This window comes from Panthera onca, chromosome X (assembly GCF_046562875.1).
Source record: "Panthera onca isolate mPanOnc1 chromosome X, mPanOnc1 haplotype 2, whole genome shotgun sequence".
NCBI classification, from domain to species: Eukaryota; Metazoa; Chordata; class Mammalia; order Carnivora; family Felidae; genus Panthera; species Panthera onca.
The window spans coordinates 90,444,082-90,464,159 of record NC_138357.1 but is presented as its reverse complement, the minus strand read 5'-3'; the positions used below and the strand labels follow the sequence as shown (position 1 = coordinate 90,464,159).

Genomic DNA, 20,078 nt, shown 5'->3' with positions numbered 1-20,078 from the left:
GACAAAAAAGACTACACGTTTATTATATAAATCCTGGAGAAATCCAGAAAATAAAAAGTGTCTGTAGGAACATTGCTCAGAGGTAATGACTGTGGACATTTTTGTGTATCGCTTTCTTTGCTTTTCTCTGTTCCTGAATTTACCTACATAGATAAATAGATATTTGTTTTATAAATTGAGATCACAGTGTTTTATAGTATTTTTTATTAAGGAAATAGTATGAAATTTCTCCCTATCAATAAGTATTCTTCTAGGTTACCATTTTAAGAGCCGAATTATATTTTACCTTATGGAAGCTTCCTAATCTAGTTAAACAAATCCTTATTGCTAGATTAGGTCTGCTCCAGGTTTTATATCGTAAGTAATTCCTCCAATAAATATATTGGTAGGTGAATCTCTGCACACGTTGGGGAGGATTTCCTTAGAATAAATAAATAAATTACCAGCAGGGAAATTGCTAGTTCAAAGCACATGTGCTTTTTTTCCCCCATTCACTTTTATTATGAAATATTGCAGGCAATTCTAAAGTCTGCTGGATATGATGATAAATACCTGTGTACACGAGATCCAGTTTGTCAGACTTTAACATTTTGCCATATTTGCTTCAGATCTATTTTCTTAACAACATAAAATATGAAGACATATTGAAATGCCTTATCTGGCCCTCCCAGATCCCATTCTTTCCCTGAAGGAATCACTACCCTCAATTCAGTGTTTCTGAGCCCCATGTAGGTTTTTCACTTTTACTTATATATATTTTGCACTTCCACTTTTTTTTTTAACGTTTTATTTATTTTTGAGACAGGGAGAGACAGAGCATGAACAGGGGAGGGTCAGAGAGAGGGAGACACAGAATCTGAAACAGGCTCCAGGCTCCGAGCGGTCGGCACAGAGCCCGACGCGGGGCTCGAACTCACGGACCGCGAGATCATGACCTGAGCCGAAGTCGGCCGCGTAACCGACTGAGCCACCCAGGCGCCCCTGCACTTCCACTTTTATATAAATATGTAGGCCGATGCATACGTGTGCATAGGTGTATACATGCATAACCAGTACATAGTTCCATTCTACTTGTTTTTAAACCCCATGTCGCACATTTTCTCCTGCAACTGGCTCTTTTGGCACAGCGTCATACTTTTGAGGCTTATCCAGGCTCACACATGTCACTCTAGTTCATTTGTTTTTATGGCTGTTTGTATGGTGTATATTATATGCCATGCGATCAGAGTTTTGTTTTCTTGGTAGACATTTATATTGTCTCCATGTTTTTGCTATTATAAGCAAATTGCAATAAATCTTCGTCTGCTTTTCTTCTCCTTCTCCTTCTCCTTCTCCTCCTTCTCCTTCTCCTTCTCCTTCTCCTTCTCCTTCTCCTTCTCTGTCTCCTTCTTCTTCTTTTAAGCAGGTTCCATGCCGAACATGGGGCTTGAACTCACGACTCTCAGATCAAGAGTCACAGGTTCTACCGACTGAGCCAGCCAGGCGCCCCGAAATAAATATTCTTGTAAATATCTTCTGGCGTCCATGAGCAAGAGTTTCTAGCTGGGAAGGAATTGCTGGGGCATAGGGTATGTGCCTCTTTAGCTCTACCGGATATTGCCAAATTGGTCTCCGAAGTGGTCATATCACCTTCCCTGCCACCAGCGCGGGGTGAGGGTTTTCATTGCTGTGCGTCTTCACCACCACGTGGTTTGGCCAGCATCACTCTCCCCCCACGTCCAACCCCAGCAGTGTAAGAGAGCACCCATTTCTCTGAATCTTATCACCGCCAAGTATTAGCAGTTTTTCATCTCTGTGAATTTTATAGGCCACAAAAGGAGATATCTGCTGGTGACATATACCTACTTTTTGATTCTTTTTTTCCCCCTAATTATAAAAAGAACACAAATTATTTTAGAAAACTTGAAGCATATAGACAAGCTAGGAAAGAATAATCCCCCACTCAAGTATAACACTAAGGAATATCTGATATTTATTGAATTCTTACTCTGTACCCAAGACTACTTTAGATAACTGATATTTCCACGCATAGAATTCATAAATGATATTTAATATACATATGATCCATATCTATGATGAATGCACATATGTATATATTACCCTTTGATGAAAAAGTCCCTACTTTAATAAACCAGATTTTTTTTCACCTAACAAACAAGTCACAATCATTTTCTCCTATTACCTGTCTTCTGGACTGGAAGGTGTTAAAGACTTCCATGTTCGTATCCATCGTATCCCCTTACCGTCCAGAAACCAAGGGCCAGACTGAGCCCAGAATCAAGTACTAGGGAGCTGCCTGGCTGCTGGCTGTGGACACTGGTGCAGTAGACTCAGCCACACTTGGAAATGGAATTAACATAGAACAACTCTCGGGGCGCCTAGGTGGTTCAGGCGGTTAAGCGACCAACTTCAGCTCAGGTCATGATCTCATGGTTCATGAGCTGGAGCCCCGTCTGTGCTGTCTGTGTGGAGCCCACAGCCCACTAGGGATTCTCTGTCTCCCTCTCTCTGCCCCTCCCCCTGCCCGTGCATGCTCATGCTCTCTGTATTTCAAAAATAAAGAAACATTTAAACACACACACACATGCACACACGTGCGCGTGCACACACACACACACATACACACTGTGCTCAGGACTCAGGGAGGCCAACTCCCACCTCCACCTTAGAGCCCTTAGGTTCCCCACCCCCTTCTGGTCTGCCTGGAAAACTCGTGTTCATCCTTCCAAGTCTATTCCAAAGATATTCTCACAAACTCCAAGTACCACCTGTTGGTTCGCAAGTGGCCCCCAAAAACGCAGGGCAAGGAGAGATCAAAGAAAGAGGCAGACCGCTCCAGGTTAGTAGGGGGCAGTTTTAATAAACAAGGAAACTTACAAAGTTTATCTAGGGCAGCTACAAGATGAGTAGAGGTCCCCACCCACCCGCCAGAATGTTAAAAGTTTATATAAAAGCCTTAACTGGGTACAGCCATATATACTGTCCAGATGGTCTCAACACCACATTACTATCTCAAGGCTATGTCCTTGGGGCATCTTCTAGTGCAGGGAAGGCGAGTGGAGTGCACATTCCAAGGATTCCAAAGACAGGGAAGGAGACGAGGAGCCTCTGATGGCCCAGGTCCAACTCATAGGTCAACCAGCAGTTATGTCCTCTTGATGATTTCTTCCAACACCGTGCAACACGTATTCCTTATTAATTACCAAGAGGAAAAGTTATCTTCAAACAACGTAGAAAGCTAGCTAATGTCACCTTAACCTAGGTGGTCAAAATTACCACCATCATTAATGGGACAAACGGCTATCCTATGCCCCCCACAGCGATGTACTGAGAATGGCACATTCTGGAAGCATTCTTGGCAAAAGCATTTCACCTGAGTCAAATCTCGAAGGAACGATCGAACACATCCCAACTGAGAGCGGTTCTGCAAAACTGGCCTGGACTCTTCAACAATGTCAATGTCCGGAAAGGCCAAACCGAAGGCTCGGGAGCTGTTTCAAAGGAAAAGATGCTGAATTCAGCGTGTGATCCTTGATTCCATCCTGGATGAAGGGGGCAAAAAACGTTCCAAATGTTAATGTACACATGTGAAATGTTCCAAGTAACATCATCGGGAGGATTGGTGAATTTTGCGTATAGATTATATATGAGATAATAATGTTCGGTCAATGTTAAGTTTCCCGAGTATGGTCATTGTATCGGTGGTTAGGTAGAGAATGTACTTGCTCTTAGGAGATACGTGCTGTGCTGAACGTTAAAAGGCTAAATAAAGTGTTGCTATATCTGCAGCTAACAACCCATGGGTTCAGCAAAAAGAAACAAGGAAACAACTAAATATGTGTATTTGTGTATCTAAATAGAAAAAGGGAATGCGGTGGTGAAGTATTAACAACAGGGCAATTATAGGTGAAGGGTAAACGGCCCCTCATTGTTCTTGCAGCTTTTCTGTAGGTTTGAAATTTTTCAAGACAAAAACTTGGGCCGAATAAACGATAAGTAATTAAAAAAAAAAAAAACAACCAATGAACAAAAAGCTTTGTTCCAGATCGTGTTTTCTGTGAAGCCTTTCATGACCTCCCCCTACAGCCCCCCATCCCCAAACACACACACAGAAAACAATGAATCACCCTCTCTTCTGGACTCTTTTATGACTATCTGTCTCTCTGACCAAACTATAAGCTCTTTGACATCTGGGCCTGTGTGTACGGTATCGAATCTACACAAGGTTAGAACTGTACATGACACAGATTGGATGCTCAGCTGATACTTTTTTTTTTTTTTTTTTTTTTTTTTTGAGTTAATCAAGCTGGGTCTTGAGTCCTGGATAGGATTCAGTAAACAGACAGGAGCAAGAAAGGTTTCTCAAGAGAGGAATGGCATGAGGAAGGTAAGGAAGTAGGAATGTATATTTTCTATTTACCAAGAGCACTGGATTTGTTTGGTCAGAACTAAAGGATTATATGGGTGAAAATGTCTGCCACACAATACATTCTTAATAAAAATTTGGTGAACAGGGGCACCAGGATGGCTCAGTCGGTTAAGCATCAGACTCTTGATCTCGGCTCAGGTCATGATCTCACGGTTTGTGAGTTTGAGCCCCGATTCGGGCTCTCTGCTGTCAGGGTGGAGTCCGCTTCAGATCCTCTGTCCCCCCTTCTCTGCCTGCCCCTCCCCCGCTCGTGTGTGTGTGTGTGTGTGTGTGTGTGTGTGTGTGTGAGCTCTCTCTCAAAAATAAACATCTAAAAAAAAAAAAAAGATTCTCGGGGCCCCCGGGTGGCACAATCAGTTAAGGGTTGAACTCTTGATCTCAGCTCAGGTCATGATCTCTCAGTTTGTGAGTTCGAGTGCCACCTAAGGCTCTGCACTAATGGCGAGGAGCCTGCTTGGGGTTCTGTCTTTCTCTCTGCCCCTCCCATACACGTGCTCTCTCCCTTCCTCTCTCTCTCAAAATAAATGAATCAACTTAAAATATTTTTAAATAAATAAAAATACATTCTCTCTCTCTCTCTCCCTCTGCACCTCTCCCCTGCTCATGCAATCTATAAATAAATAAATTAATTAATTTTTTAAAAATGAAAAAAAAAAAGGTGAATGAATGAGATTTGAAAGGCAGGCTTAGATCAGGTTGGAATGGGCCTTGACTACTGAATTGAGAAATCTGAGTGTTAACCAGTTCTTGATGTCCAGGGTCTTTTCCCAGTGGTAGGAAGAGGGTGTGCCCTTGGGAAGCCCCTTATATATCTTCTTCCCTAAATAATAAGGAAAAGTGAGGGCCCCTGGCTGGCTCAGTGGGTGGAGTGTGCAACTCTTGATCTCAGGGTTGTGAGTTTGAGCCCCACGTTGGGTATAAAGATTACTTAAAAATAAAATCTTAAAAAATAATACTAAGGAAAAGTAGAGGTAAGTGGGAGTCTGAAAGTCACCTGTTTCCAAACTCAGGAGGAGAAAACATCAACTCCTCACCCACCTAGGAAAAGCCCCATAGTGGAGTTTTAAGGCATCCAACATCCCTTAGACAAAAGGGCATCACAGAATATTAGTTGAAAGAATAAATAAATGATCTATTTAATATGAGTCATGCTTGTCTTTGAGAATAGTATATGAAATTATTTTGGTTAATTGTACTACATTTTTATATTTTTATTAAAAAAAATTTTTTTTAATGTTTATTCATTTTTGAGAGACAGAGAGAGAGAGAGAGAGAGAGAGAGCGCGCAAGCGGGGGTGGGGCAGAGAGAGGGAAACAGAATCCAAAGCAGGTTCCAGGCTCTGAGCTGTCAGCACAGAGCCTGACCTGGGGCTCGAACTCACAAACCACGAGATTATGACCCAAGGCAAAGTCTGATGCTTAACCGACTGAGCCACCCAGGGGCCCCAATTTTACTACATTTTTAAAGTGTAGGAAGCATACATACATTTATGAAATAACTAGACTCCAATACTCTTCAGGGGGTTCCACGTCACTCCATAGATGTACAATCTATGAGTCCATATCTTTTTTTTTAAGTTTATTTTTATTTATTTTTGAGAGAAAGATAGAGAGCAAGCGGGGGAGCAGTAAAGAGAGGGAGAAAGAAGCCCAAGCACATTCCACACTGTCAGCGCAGAGCCCGATGCAGGGCTTGAACTCACAAACTGTGAGATCATGACCTGAGCCGAGATCAAGAGTCTGACGCCTAACCAACTGAGCCACCCAGGAGCCCCTATGATTCCATATCTTAAATGTGAGGCGAAACTGTCTCCAATAATTTTAGCCCAACTGAGCTATCTCCAATAGACAGTTTTCATGTGTCCTTAATATTTGTGTTCTGTTTTCTTCCAGATAGATTTGTGGAGACTGCCAATTTAAGCAATGCACAATAATCGGATTATGCCAATCAGGAGAAAGAAAAACGTGTTGTCCTTTGAGGTTATCATTCCCTCGACCCTTCACAAACAGGCTGGCATCTATTTCGTCCTTGCCTATAGCCACGGCACACCACAAAAATCTTAGCCGTGAGGAAATGCAAATCTCGGGTAGCATTTCAAGAATCTGTTTTTGTTATATGCTAACTCACTGGGATGTAAAGTAAAAAAAAAAAAAAATAAATTAAAAAACTAAAAAAATTAAGGAACCGAATTCTATGGCTAGGGTCTGCAAACAAGGATCAGGGCAGCTCACCCAGCCAACCCCGTATCTCACTATACTTTTTACAGAGATTAGCGTATCACGTGAGCCAAAGGCTGTTCCCCAGCTTAAAATATGATATTGCTACTTTGTCGAAAAAGTCTAAGCCCGGTCCCTCAATGCTAATAAAATAGAAGCATTCATTGATATTGTGTTCGGTGCAAACCAACAGTTGAAGCATATACTGGATATCTTGTAATAGGACATTTTTAAACGTCCAGCAGATAAGAATTGGGGCTTTGGAAAATGAAGGGCTACGGAGAGAGATAAAAAGAGATCTGGGGTTTCTCTGAAGACCGGGCTGGGTGGCCAAGTTGCCATCGCCATGGAAACCGGGAGGGGCGGGGCGGGCAGTAGGATTGTGACGTCCCCTGGGCGGGGAAGGCGTGGTGACCGGTGACTTGGTTTTCTGTACCCCCAGACCGTCGCCTGAGACATTCACAGCGTTGCTGCTACGTGAACTCGCCCGAGTTCGGCGCTCCGAACTTTCTCGGAGGGAGATCACCGCCCACCACCGTGATGACCTCTCCGTGTCCCCTCCCGGCTCCGGCTGCACGCCAGCCCACCGTCCATGGCCTCTCCCAAATAACCAGCAGCCTGTACATCAGCAACGGCGTGTCGGCCAACAACCAGGGCATGCTGTCCAGCAACCACATCACCACGGTCATCAACGTCTCGGCGGAAGTGGTCAACACCTTCTACGAGGACATCCAGTACGTCCAGGTGCCGGTGGCTGACGTCCCGAGCTCGCGCCTCTGCGACTTCTTTGACCCGATCGCTGACCACATCCACAGCGTCGAGATGAAGCAGGGCCGCACGCTGCTGCACTGCGCCGCGGGGGTGAGCCGCTCGGCCGCCCTCTGCCTGGCCTACCTCATGAAGTACCACGCCATGTCGCTGCTGGACGCCCACGCGTGGACCAAGTCGTGCCGCCCCATCATCCGGCCCAACAACGGCTTCTGGGAACAGCTCATCCACTACGAGTTCAAGCTGTTCAGCAAGAACACCGTCCACATGGTCAACTCCCCCGTGGGTGTGATCCCTGACATCTACGAGAAGGAAGTCCATGTGATGATGCAGATGTGAGCCGTCCTGGCCAGCTCCGGACACCTGCTGAGGAGGCAACGCCAACATTGAACCTGAACGTCGAACTTTGAGTTGGGACAGAGAACAAGCGGATACCGTTTAGAAGGGCAAGAAAAAGGATGGTGTTGGACTTTTTAGCTTAGGGAGCTTTTATCTTTAAAGAATAAAATTCATTGCATGCAACACGGTGACGATGTTTCTTATCCTGTGAGCCACGGCGTCATGGTCGACCCCGGCCCGGCCAGCGGGGGGGGGGGGGGGGGGGGGGGGCGGGATGGGAAGGTGGTGCTCAGCTCGGATGGACCCGTATCCTGCGCCCTGCCCTAGGCTGAATAACCCAGGAGTGAGTCCCCCAGGATCCCACCTGGTTCCTTCCAACCCAAACTCAGAGCTTTAGACATCATGGCACCGCCTGGACTTCTCACAGTAAGTGCCAACTTCTTGTTAGAAGCCTTTACTGGGGTGCACCCTGGGAGCCCTGGGGGAGCCTGAAGACACCCCTGCCCCCACCTTTGACCACAGTGGCCCAACTCTGCTTTTCTAGATTAGATTTGCGTAGAAAACAGGGTTTTAAAAGTATGTTTACTTTTGAGAGACTGAGTGTTGGGGGGGTGGAGGAGAGGGCGGGGGGGATGGGGGGGGATGCAGAAAGAGAGGGAGACACAGAACCTGAAGCAGGCTCCAGGCTCTGAGCTATCAGCACAGAGCCCAACATGGGGCTCGAACCCACGAACCGCGAGATCATGCCCTGAACCCAAGTCTGGCGCTTTAGCCGACTGAGCCATGCAGGTGCCCCTAAAATAGTTTTCAAAAAAGCCATTCCACTATATAAAATTGAAACGATTTTGATTGTGAGTTCTGTACTATATGCCAGGGTTTCAGGGTGCCCTTGACAACCTCCACCGGCCTTTGTGAAAAGGGACATCAAATCCCCTTCTCCGGAGCATGTTCTGAGAGAGAGAGAGAGAGAGAGAGCGAGAGCCTGATATCAGGCTTCAAGGGTCCCTCTCACGGGTCTTGACTTTGAAGGCTGGAGCTTCCAGCCTTGACTTCCAAGGCTGGAGCTGCCAGCCGTGTCACATCTGACACCTCTTCCTCTTGTGATCTGGGGCTCCTGAAAGCCTCTGTTTCCTCACCTGTCAAACGAGTGACACATGACTCTCACAAGATGGGTGTAGGGATTAGAGTCCTTAGCATTTTACCCAGCCCATGAATGGTTTAAAGCTTAGAGTAGAGGGCAGCTCTGGTTATTAATGATACTCTTTGGCCCTGCTGGCTGGGGGTCAGCCACATTCGTCCTCACAATGGCATTTCCCCTATCTGGGCAGAGCCACTTGGTTGTCTACCAAGTGCTTTTGAACAAAATCATCCTGTGTGTAACAACACATGATTTCAGGTTCTTTCTGACCCTCCCTCAGAGGAGGCCTGGAGTTAGAGCCCTTTCAGAGTTTTCATTGTCTCCTTGTGGTTCATCCTTCATGCAGGTGCAAACAAGAAACAAGCAGTACAATTCCAGCACCCACCCAGCCCCTGCCCACCCCCCTCCAAGGCCTCGTTTAGCATTGCTGACCATTAATTACAGCCAGTGTCCCAGCATCCCCTGAGATCCGTGGGGGACCTTGCCAAAGGGTCAAATGAGTGAGCCCCAGAGTAGGCCCTGGAATCCAGGATTGTACAAACTCCCCAGGAACCTGGCTCTGGCTTGGGAGCAGCTATTCTAACCCAGAAGATTTGAGACAAAATATATTTTGTCCCAGGTGGGAAATTTCTTTTAAAGTATTTTTATCAATTTTTTTTTAAGTTTATTCGTTTATTTTGAGAGAGAGAGAGAGAGAGAGAGAGAGAGCGAGAGCGCACGAGCAGGGGAGGGGCAGAGAGACGGAGAGACAGAATCCCAAACAGGCTCTGTACCAAGAGCTCAGAGCCCGATGTGGGTCTCGAACTCACGAACCGTGGGATGAGATCAAGAGTCGGATGCTTAACCGACTGAGCCACGCAGGTGCCCCACTTTTAAAGCATTTTTAAAAAGATATTTATTTGGGCATATGTATATGTGTGTGTGTGTGTGTGTGTGTATCTTTTTTTTTTTAATACCTAAATTAACAGACTGTAAAATTAACTCCCTTTGGACATACAGTTCTGTAACTGTTAACACATACATGGATTCATGTAACCAGAGCCACAATCAGGCCACAGAGCAGCTCTGTGACTCCAAAACTCTCCCTCCCGCTTCCCCTTTGTAGTCAAACTCTGGCCCCACCCCACCCCTGGCAGACGCTGAGCTGTTCTCTGTCCCTGTCGACTTGCCTTTAACAGAATGTTACATAAGTGGAATCATACAGGATGTAACTTCTGGAGATGGGCTGCTTTCACTCAGCATGCCTTTGTGATTCACTCATGTTGTATTCTTTTGTGTAGATGTACCACAGTTTGTTTTATATTCACCCAGTGGAGGATATTCGGGTTGGCATTAGCTTTCTAGGGACTGCCACAACAAAATACCAAAACCTGGGTGGCCTAAAACAGCAGAAGTTAATTTTCTCACAGTTCTGGAGGCCGGAAGTCCTAAATTAAAGTCTCAGCAGGGCCATGATCCCCCTGAAACCTGTAAGGGAAAATCCTTCCTTGCCTCTTGCCACTTTCTGGTGGTTGCTGGCAATCTTTGCCATCCCATGGCTTGGAGATACATCAGTGTGGTCACACGGCAGTTTTCTTTAATGTGTCTTTGCATCCATCTTCCCTCTGGTGTCTGTGTCTAAATTTCCCTCTTCTTGTAAGGACACCAGTCGTATTAGGGGATTCACTCCACTCCAGTATGATCGCATGGTTCAACTAATTATGTCTGCAATGACCCCGTTTCCAGATAAGGTCACATCCTGATCTTCCGGGGGTTAGGATTTTAACATTTTTTTGGGGGCGGGGGATACTATTCAGTTCATAACAGGGTAGTTTCCAGTTTCGGCAAGTATGCATAAAGTACTATAACACCCAGACACACACAGAAAAAGAAAAAAATTGTGGCGCCTGGAAAAAAAAGAATTGTAGCAAAGGTAGAATATGAGTTACAGTGAAAAATAATAACCACCATTTATTAGGAGGCTATTATATGTCAAGCACAGGACCACATCAGCGCTTTAAGGTTGTCACCGGCAACACACTGATGACAAAACAAAGGCTCCAAGAGGTTAAGGAATTTGCCTAAGAGAGCACACAGCCCAGGAGTGAAGCGATGTTCAGACTGGGCTCTGTTTTTCCATATTTTTGATTTATCTTTTGAGTTGTCAGGACTGGAATACAGAACAAGAATATTCAACTTTTCTTGTCAAATGTGTTGCATATGTATTTTTTCCAGTTGATCGTGTGCCATGTGTTTATGGTGCTTATGTGTGACCCAAAAGTTGAAATTTGTATGTAGTTAAATTTGTGAGTCTTTTTTTTTTAATGTTTATTTATTCGTTATTTTTGAGAGAGAGAGAGAGAGCGCCCAAGCAAGGGAGAGGCAAGGAGAGAGAGGGAGACAGAATCCAAAGCAGGCGCCAGGCTCCAAGCTGTCAGCACAGAGCCCAGCGCGGGTCTCGAACCCACAAACCCACCTACCGTGAGATCATTACCTGAGGTGAAATCGGATGCTTAACCGACTGAGCCACCCAGGCGCCCCATACCCTCATCTTCTTTAAACTTGAAGTCAGGTCTAGAGGCTTGATTAGGTTTGGGTTAAGTATTTTTTACTACAATACTTGGTTAAGGTGGTGACCACCAGATACCTGCCTTCAAAGCTAGTGAGTAACCTATGGGGTGATAACTTTCCCACCATGTGAATATCCTGTTTCTTTCATCCAATGGTATTAACATCCATTAAGGAGTCTTGCCTCAACCAAGTGTTACACTGGGGGACGTGTAACTCTTAAATCTATCCCAAACTAATTTTGGTATAAGTTGGAGTTATTTAATTTTTTAAAAATAATTGTGAGATATCATAAAATTGCCATTAATATTTGTGTCTACTTTTGTTCCTTCTGGCTTGTTACATTGTCTCTTTTCCTGTGCCAGTTTCACACTCCTTAAAATTGATACAGCTTTAGAACAGGCAGGAACATTTGGTAGGGCAATGACATCTCTCCCTAGCTCCGCCTTTATACTTCTTCAGAGGCTTTTCTGTTGTTGCTAGATTCTTTTTCTCTTCTGGATGAAGCATTTTAATAGTTGTGAAAGGTTTTTAACATTTTTCCATTAGGATTTTGATTGGAATTATTGTTTTCTTGTGTATTTAGCCAAGGTCGAATCAGAAAAACAGACACCACAATAGTTACTTTACCAGAGAATATCTACTATCATGAACTATGTAACCAGGTATCGGAGAATTGAAAAGGCAAAAATAGAACACACATTGTATGTTTCTACATATATAAACATTTAAATAAAAGGTCATCTACTCAGAATGTCTGATATTTGATCAGTAAAGTATTAACCATATTCTGGAGTTTGTATATCTTAATTCCAAAGGCTCATAATGTTAGAAAATTGTAATGTGTACACACACACACACACACACACACACGCATGTGCACTCACATACCCACTCATTCAATTCTTTGCAATTCAATTTTTTAAAACAGTTTTTTCTCGGGGCGCCTGGGTGGCTTGGTCGGTTGGGCGTCCGACTTCGGCTCAGGTCATGATCTCACGGTCTGAGAGTTCGAGCCCCGCATCAGGCTCTGTGCTGACAGCTCAGAGCCTGGAGCCTGTTTCAGATTCTGTGTCTCCCTCTCTCTCTGCCCCTCCCCTGCTCATGCTCTGTCTCTCTCTGTCTCAAAAATAAATAAACGTTAAAAAAAAAAACAGTTTTTTCTGGGGCACCTGGGTGGCTCAGTCGGTTAAGGGTCCGACTTCAGCTCAGGTCATGATCACACAGTTATGGGTTTGAGCCCCACATCAGGCCCTGTGCTGACAGCTCAGAGCCTGGAGCCTGCTTTGGATTCTGTGTGTCCCTCTCTCTCTACCCCTACCCTACCTGCTCTCTGTCTCTCTCTCTCTCTCTCAAAAATACATACACATTAAAAAAAATTTTTTTAAACAGTTTTTTCCTGCTAAAACATTTCACATCATATCTGTTAGGTTACCAATGAGACCTCTGTGACATCACATGATTACCTATTCTGATCTACACTGTTAAGGTAAAAAGATCAAGATATCCAGTAAGAGGGTGATGTTTACCTGTGGGTATTTGAGACCCCATCTCCAGCTACATCAGTGTCTCCTCATACACTTTTCACTATTCCCCTATTAATGAGATATAGGCAGGTCGGGAGGTGACCTCTCAATCACCTTTTGGGAATGGCCTGATAAGGGGAGAAGAGGGAGTGAAAACATGAATTATATGGTAATCTTTTGGTGCCTGAGCCAGACTCCCAGATAGATTCTCCCCATCCAGAGAGACAGATCAAGGTCTCGGTCACATAGTTGCGTTCAGAAAGCATATTTAATAAGACATTCTGCAATAGGGCACAATAGTGTTGTATCTGGACTCACGATTGACCTCTTTCTTCAATAGCCTCTATGGTGAGGGAATAAAAGCGAGCAAAGGACTAAGTTAGAAAGCCTCTGTCATAATTGAACTCCGGAGGCTTCATGTTTAGGCAGGACTGAGGCCTGTGTTGGGGACCGCGAGAGTTTGCACTCATTTCTAGCTTTATTGCATGGTGGTCAAAGAACGTGGCCTGTGTAATTTTTGCTTTCCAGAATTGAGATTTTCTTATTAGCTGTCTCTTGAACAGTGAAGCATGCATTATCTACTGGTAGGCTTCCAAGTTTAAATGTTTTATCATATTTTCTTACTTAAAATGTTTTAATATTTGAGTAGGTAATGTGATTCTGCATTCAAATGGTAACATAAGGGGGGTGGCGCCTGGGTGCCTCAGTTGGTTAAGCAGCCAACTCTTGGTTTCAGCTCAGGTCATGATGTCGAGGTTCATGAGTTTGAGCCCCACATTGGGCTCTCTCTCTCTCTCTTTCTCTCTCTCAAAAACAAATATTTTTTTAAAAAAGTACATAAGAGCACATAGAGTGAAATCTCTCCTCACCTCTGTCCTCTAGCCAATCGCTTTCACCCCCCAGAGGCAGTCAAAATTATTAGTTTCCCTTCTATGTTCCTAAGATATTACTTTATGCATCTGTAAGGAATTACGTATGTACTTTATCTCGTTTTTCACCAAGGAGCAGCATACTTTACTCACCGTTCTCTATTTTGTCTCTTTTTGTGTAATAATATATGTTACAGATCATGCAATGTCAGTAAAAGAGAACACCCTCGTTCTTTTTGGAAATATCATAATTCACTGAACCCGGCCCCTACTGGTAGACATTTAGATTGCTGCCAAACTTTTGTTATTATAAATATTACTGTGATAAATGAACTTGTGGTGAAGTTTGTGTATGTAAATTATGTCATTAATGTGCAAATATATTCGTAGGGTATTACTAGAAATGGAAATAGGGGGTTTGTGTTCCGAGAAACCTAGTTTTCCACCTGTGTGTCTCCTTTACTACTCACACAACTACCACATTGTGACTACGTGTCGATTCTTTGTGACACCGGGTGGACATCCTACAATTGAACCCAGTTCCAATGCCGTCTACCTAGAGATTGTGTCAGATCCCACAGGTTAAGGGCTCAGTCCCACAAGACTGCCCACCGCCAACCTCAAATGCCAGTCACAAGTGGTAGGTTCCCAGGTTACCCACAGAAGTTGTGGCTACAAATCGGAGGTTCCCATGACCCCCCTTCTGAGGTTCAATTAACTTGCTAGAGTGGCTTATTAAAGGACGTGATAAAGGAAGGATACAGATGAACAGCCAGACGAAGAGATATGTAGGACGAGGTCTAGAAGGGTCCCGAGCAAAGAAGCTTCTCTGTCCCTATGGTGTTGGGGTTCGTGCTCCTCCCAGAATGTGAATGTGTTCACCCACCTGGAAGCTCCCTGAACCCCCTGCTATTGGGATTTTTATGGAGGCTTCCTCATGTAGGCATGATTGATCGTTAACTCTGTTTCCAGCCCTCTCCCTTCTGTGGAGAGGTGAGGGAGGTCAAGGCTGAAAATCCCAAGCTTCTAATCATGGCTTGATCTTTCTGGTGGCCAGCCCCCATCCAGGACTCACCTACAGTCACCTCGTTAGAACAAAAGATGGTCCTAGTGCTCTTACCACTTAGGAATTTACAAGGGTTTTAGGAGTCCTGTGCCAGGAAGGAGGAAGAGCAGAGAGCAATATATATTTTTTATGATCTCACAGGGTCTGATTTCACAATTTGAATTTTTTAAGTTTATTTATTTATTTTGAGAGACAGAGAGAGAGAGAGAGAGAGAGAGCACATGAGCAGGGGAGAGGGGCAGTGGGTCTTGATCCCAGGAACCGTGAGATCATGACCTGAGCTGATATCAGAAGTCAGACACTTAACCCACTGGGCCACCCAGGCGCCCCCACAATTTGAAATTTTGATAAACACTGCCAGGTTCATTCCAATGGATGTTACCAATAGCTAGCAACAATGTATGAAAGTGCCTATTTTCCCACAGAATCAACAGCATAGTGTATCTTTTGTATCTTTGCCATGCTGACCAGTGAAAATGGTATCTCAGATTGCTTGTAATTTGCTTGTCTCTTATGACTAAGTTTCCAGTGTCTTTTCATTCTTTTAAGAGCCACGTATATTTTTCTTTCCATGAAGTGACTGCTCCTATCAATATCTTATTACATTGCTAGTCTTGTTTTCTTATGGATTTGTAAGAACTTTATTAAAGCAATGAGGCATTTGTGAGTGATAAGAATTTCAGGTATTTTCTCCTGGTTTTTCATTTGTCTTTTGACTTTGCTTAGAAGGGATTTGCCAGAGAGATTATTTATATTTAGCCAAATTTATTGGTTCTTTTTTTTTTTTTTTTTTTTTTTATGGATTTGGGTTCTGTGTCATCCTCAGAAAGGCTTTCCATACTCTAAGAGTATCCTAAAAATGTCTCCCATGGCTCTTCTAGTACTTTTAATAGTTTGAATTTTTTTCCCCAAGAGACACAGAGAGTGGCACAAGTGGAGGAGGGGCAGAGGGAGAGGGAGAGAGACAATCTTAAACAGGCTCTGCACTGACCTTGAGATCATGACCTGAGCCCAAATCAAGAGTCAGACATTTAACCGACTGAGCCACCCAGGCGCCCCTGTAGTTTCAATGTCAACATTTAAATATTTGATCCATCTGGAATACATCCTAGTAGAAAGTGTGAGGTATGGATCCAACATTACTTTTTTTTTTGGATTGTTACCATCATTCTCATCTATTCATATAATTTATAATATAAAAAATATATAACATCATATGTAGTTTATATATAATCCATAATGTATTATATATAGTCTTAATAGTATCCGTCCTCCTTAAATTCATATTTATTTTTGGATCTGCTCGATATATCTAATGGCTAAGAGATATGTTAGTCGTGTATTGCTTTTGTCTTTATGTCAATTTCTCCCTATATTTCTCTGATGGTTAATTTTATGTGTTAAGTTGGCCAGGCTATGGTGCACATTTGTTTGGTCAAACGCCAATCTAGATGTTGCTGTGAAGGTATTTGTGGATGTGATTAAAATTTATAGTCAGGTGACTTTTAGTAAAGCAGATTATTCCTCATTATGTGGGTGGGCCTCATCCAATCAGTTGAAGGCCTGAAGAGCAAAGACTGATGTTTCCCAAAGAAGAAGCAATTTCACCTCAGGACTGCAACATAGAAACTCTGCCTGAGTTTTCAGGCTGTTGGTCTGCCCTACAAGTCTTGGATCAAGGCTGCAACATCGACTCTTATCTGAGTTTCTAGCCTGTTGGCCTCCTCTACAGACCTACAAATCTCAGATTTTCAGGCCCCGACAATGACATGAGCCAATCCCTTAACTCTCTTTATCTCTCTTTCTTTAAATGTATATACATACATATATGTTACACACGATTGGTTTTATTTCCCTGGAGAACCCTCACTAATACAATTTCCACTAGTTTTTCTTTATGTACACAGTCCCTAACTTACAATGGTTTGACTTAGATAATTTTCTGCCTTTATGGTGGTGCAAAAGCTATACACATTCGGTAGAAACTGTACTTTGGATTTTGAATTTTGGTTTTTTCCTGGGCTAGCAATATGTGCTACGAAACTCTTTTATGATGCTGGGTCAGCTCCGGGTCAGCCACACGGTCACTAAGGTGAACAACTGATACACTTACAACCATTCTGCTTTTCACTTTCGATCCAGGATTCAACAAATTTCATGAGCCATTCAACGCTTTGTTACAAAATAGGCTCCGAGTACATAATTTGTCCCAACTGGAGGCTGATGTGTTTTGAGCCCCTTTAAGGTAGGCCAGGCTAAGCTAGGAGATTTGGGAGGTTACATGTATTAAATGCATTTTTGATTTACAATAATATTTTTAACTTTCAGTGGGTTTGTTGGGAAGGAATCCCATCATAAGCCAAGGAAGATCTGTCTATTTTGTATGTTCTGATATATCTGTATATTTGGATGGTATCTGATGGTCTGGCATTGAATGTCAACATGATGAGAATTTTACTTCTACCCTTTAACTAATATAAAATTACCTCTCTTGGCCGAATTAATGCTTTCTTTGATGCTCTAATATTGCCAACTCTTCCCCCCCCTTCTTTTGGTCTGCGTTTTCTAATGTCTTTGTCTGTTTTTCACTTTGTAACCTATCATGTTGTGTTTTAGTGGTAATTTTATACTAAAATTTCTTTTACTCAGCCAAGTCTTTTAACAGGGGATTTACATTTTTAAATTCTGAAATCTTTGGTTTTATGCCATTTTGTTCTGCGATTTATTTATTAACATTTCTCCATTTTCTTCATTTTCAGTTTCATTTTTTTTTTAGTTTTTTTTTTAACGTTTATTCATTTTTGAGAGAGAGAGAGAGAGACAGAGTGCGAGTGGGGGAGGGGCGGAGAGAGAGGGAGACACAGAATCCAAAGCAGGATCCAGGCTCTGAGCGGTCAGCACAGGGCCCGACGTGGGGCTCGAACCCACGAACTGTGAGATCATGACTTGAGCCGAAGTCAGACGCTTAACCGACTGAGCCACCCAGGCGCCCCGATTTTCAGTTTCATTTTTATCTTCTCCATTGCTTTAGAAAGGATTTTATTCTATTAGTTGAAAGCAGCTACCTGGAGAAAGGGGAAACTTGTACTTTTTACTATACCTTTCTGTTTCCTGAATTGATATAGTACGTATATTACCTGACACATACCTGTAGGTTTTTCAAAAGCTTTCTTTAACTTATTCTTATCTAATTGATGAGTCCAGAGTGAAATAATATATTTGGTTTTGAAATGGCGTATTTTGAATAATACTTTTTTTTTAAGTTTTATTTTTTTAGTGATCTCTACACCCAATGTGGGGCTCGAACTCACAACCCCGAGATTAAGAGTCACGTGCTCCTCCAACTGAGCCAGCCAGGCTCCCCTTGAATAACACTTTTGAGATATAAAATTTAGCACACTTTATTTTTACCTCATTCCCCATGCTAATCCATGAAAATGGTAACTTGGGTTTTAGCTTTATATACTTTTATTACTATTTTTAAAATTCAGTACCTTATTTGAGAGAAAAAATATTGAGATTCAGATTTAGTTTTTTGTTTTTGGGTCTTTTTTTTTAGTATAATTCATTGTCAAGTTAGCTAACATACAGCATGTACAGGGTGCTCTTGGTGTCGGGGGTTGATTCCCATGATTCATCGCTTCCATACAACACTCAGTGCTCATCCCAACAAGCACCCTCCTCAATGCCCATCACCCATTTCCCCTCTCCCCCACCCCTCCCATCAACCCTCAGTTTGTTATCTGTGTTTAAGAGTCACTTATGGGTTTGCCTCCCTCTTTGTTTGTAACCATTTTTTCCCCTTCCCTTCCTCCGTGGTCTTCTGTTGAGTTTCTCAAGTTCCACCTATGAGTGAAGACATATGATATCGGTCTTTCTCTGACTGACTTATTTCACTTAGCATAACACCCTCCAGTTCCATCCACGTTGCTGCAAATGGCAGGATTTCATTCTTTCTCATTGCCAAGTAGTATTCCATTGTATATATAAACCACATCTTTATCTGTTCATCAGCTGATGGACATCTGGCTCTTTCCATGATTTGGCTATCGTTGAAAGTGCTGCTATAAACATTGGGGGTACATGTGCCCCTATGAATCAGAACTCCTGTAGCCTTTGGATAAATTCCTAGTAGTTGTAGGGTAGTTCTATTTTTAATTTTTTGAAGAACCTCCACACTGTTTTCCAGAGCAGCTGCACCAGTTTGCATTCCCACCAACAGTGCAAAAGGGTTCCTCTTTCTTCTGCCATCCTCACCAACATCTGTTGTTTCCTGAGTTGTTCATTTTAGCCATTCTGACCGGCGTGAGGTGGTATCTCATTGTGGTTTTGATTTGTATTTGCCTGATGATGAGTGATGTTGAGCATCTTTTCATGTGTCTGTTGGCCATTTGGATGTCTTCTTTGGAAAAGTGTCCATTCGTGTCTTCTGCCCATTTCTTCCCTGGATTCTTTGTTCTTTGGGTGTTGCGTTTGGTAAGTTCTTCATAGATTTTGAATACTAACTATTTATCTGATATGTCATTTGCAAATATCTTCTCCTATTCTGTCGGTTGCCTTTTAGTTTTGTTAATAAAACCAAAGCGGGAGGCATCACAATCCTGGACTTTAGTCTCTACTACAAAGCTGTGATCATCAAGACAGTATGGTATTGGCACAAAAACAGACACAAAGACCAATGGAATAGAATAGAGAACCCAGAATTGGACCCATAAATGTATGGCCAACGAATCATTGACAAAGCAGGAAAGAGTATCCCGTGGAAAAAAGACAGTATCTTTAGCAAAAGGTGCTGGGAGAACTGGACAGCAACATGCAGCAGAATGAAACTGGACCACTTTCTTACACCAATAAACTCAAAATGGATGAAAGATCAGATTTAGTTTTATAATTAGATGTGGTGCAATTATTTAGATGCCCTTCTATTTTGGCATAATGCTCCCCTCCATGACCTTTCCGTTCTTGAGCTTCCCCCCCACCCCCCATTTCTTGGTTGGTTGAAAAATGCCACAAACCAATCCTTTCAAGAATGTCATATATTTTATTATGCCTTAAATAGCAGAGAGTGTTTTTCTGAAATCTCTTTTAAGTTTATTTTTTATTTTTCATTCATTCATTTATTTTTAAGTAAGCTCCATGCTGGGCTTGAGATCGACTTGAGATCAGGGCCTGAGATCAA

The 20,078-nt window shown here is 43.0% G+C and overlaps 1 protein-coding gene across 1 annotated transcript; it reads left to right on the top strand.

The window, feature by feature from the left end:
- The first annotated feature begins 7,073 nt into the window (after nt 1-7,073).
- Nucleotides 7,074-7,936, top strand: DUSP21 (dual specificity phosphatase 21). Its single transcript, XM_081794357.1, has one exon. The coding sequence runs from the start codon at nt 7,187-7,189 to the stop codon at nt 7,751-7,753; it is 567 nt and encodes a 188-aa protein (XP_081650483.1). The 5' UTR covers nt 7,074-7,186; the 3' UTR covers nt 7,754-7,936.
- Nucleotides 7,937-20,078: the final 12,142 nt, after the last annotated feature.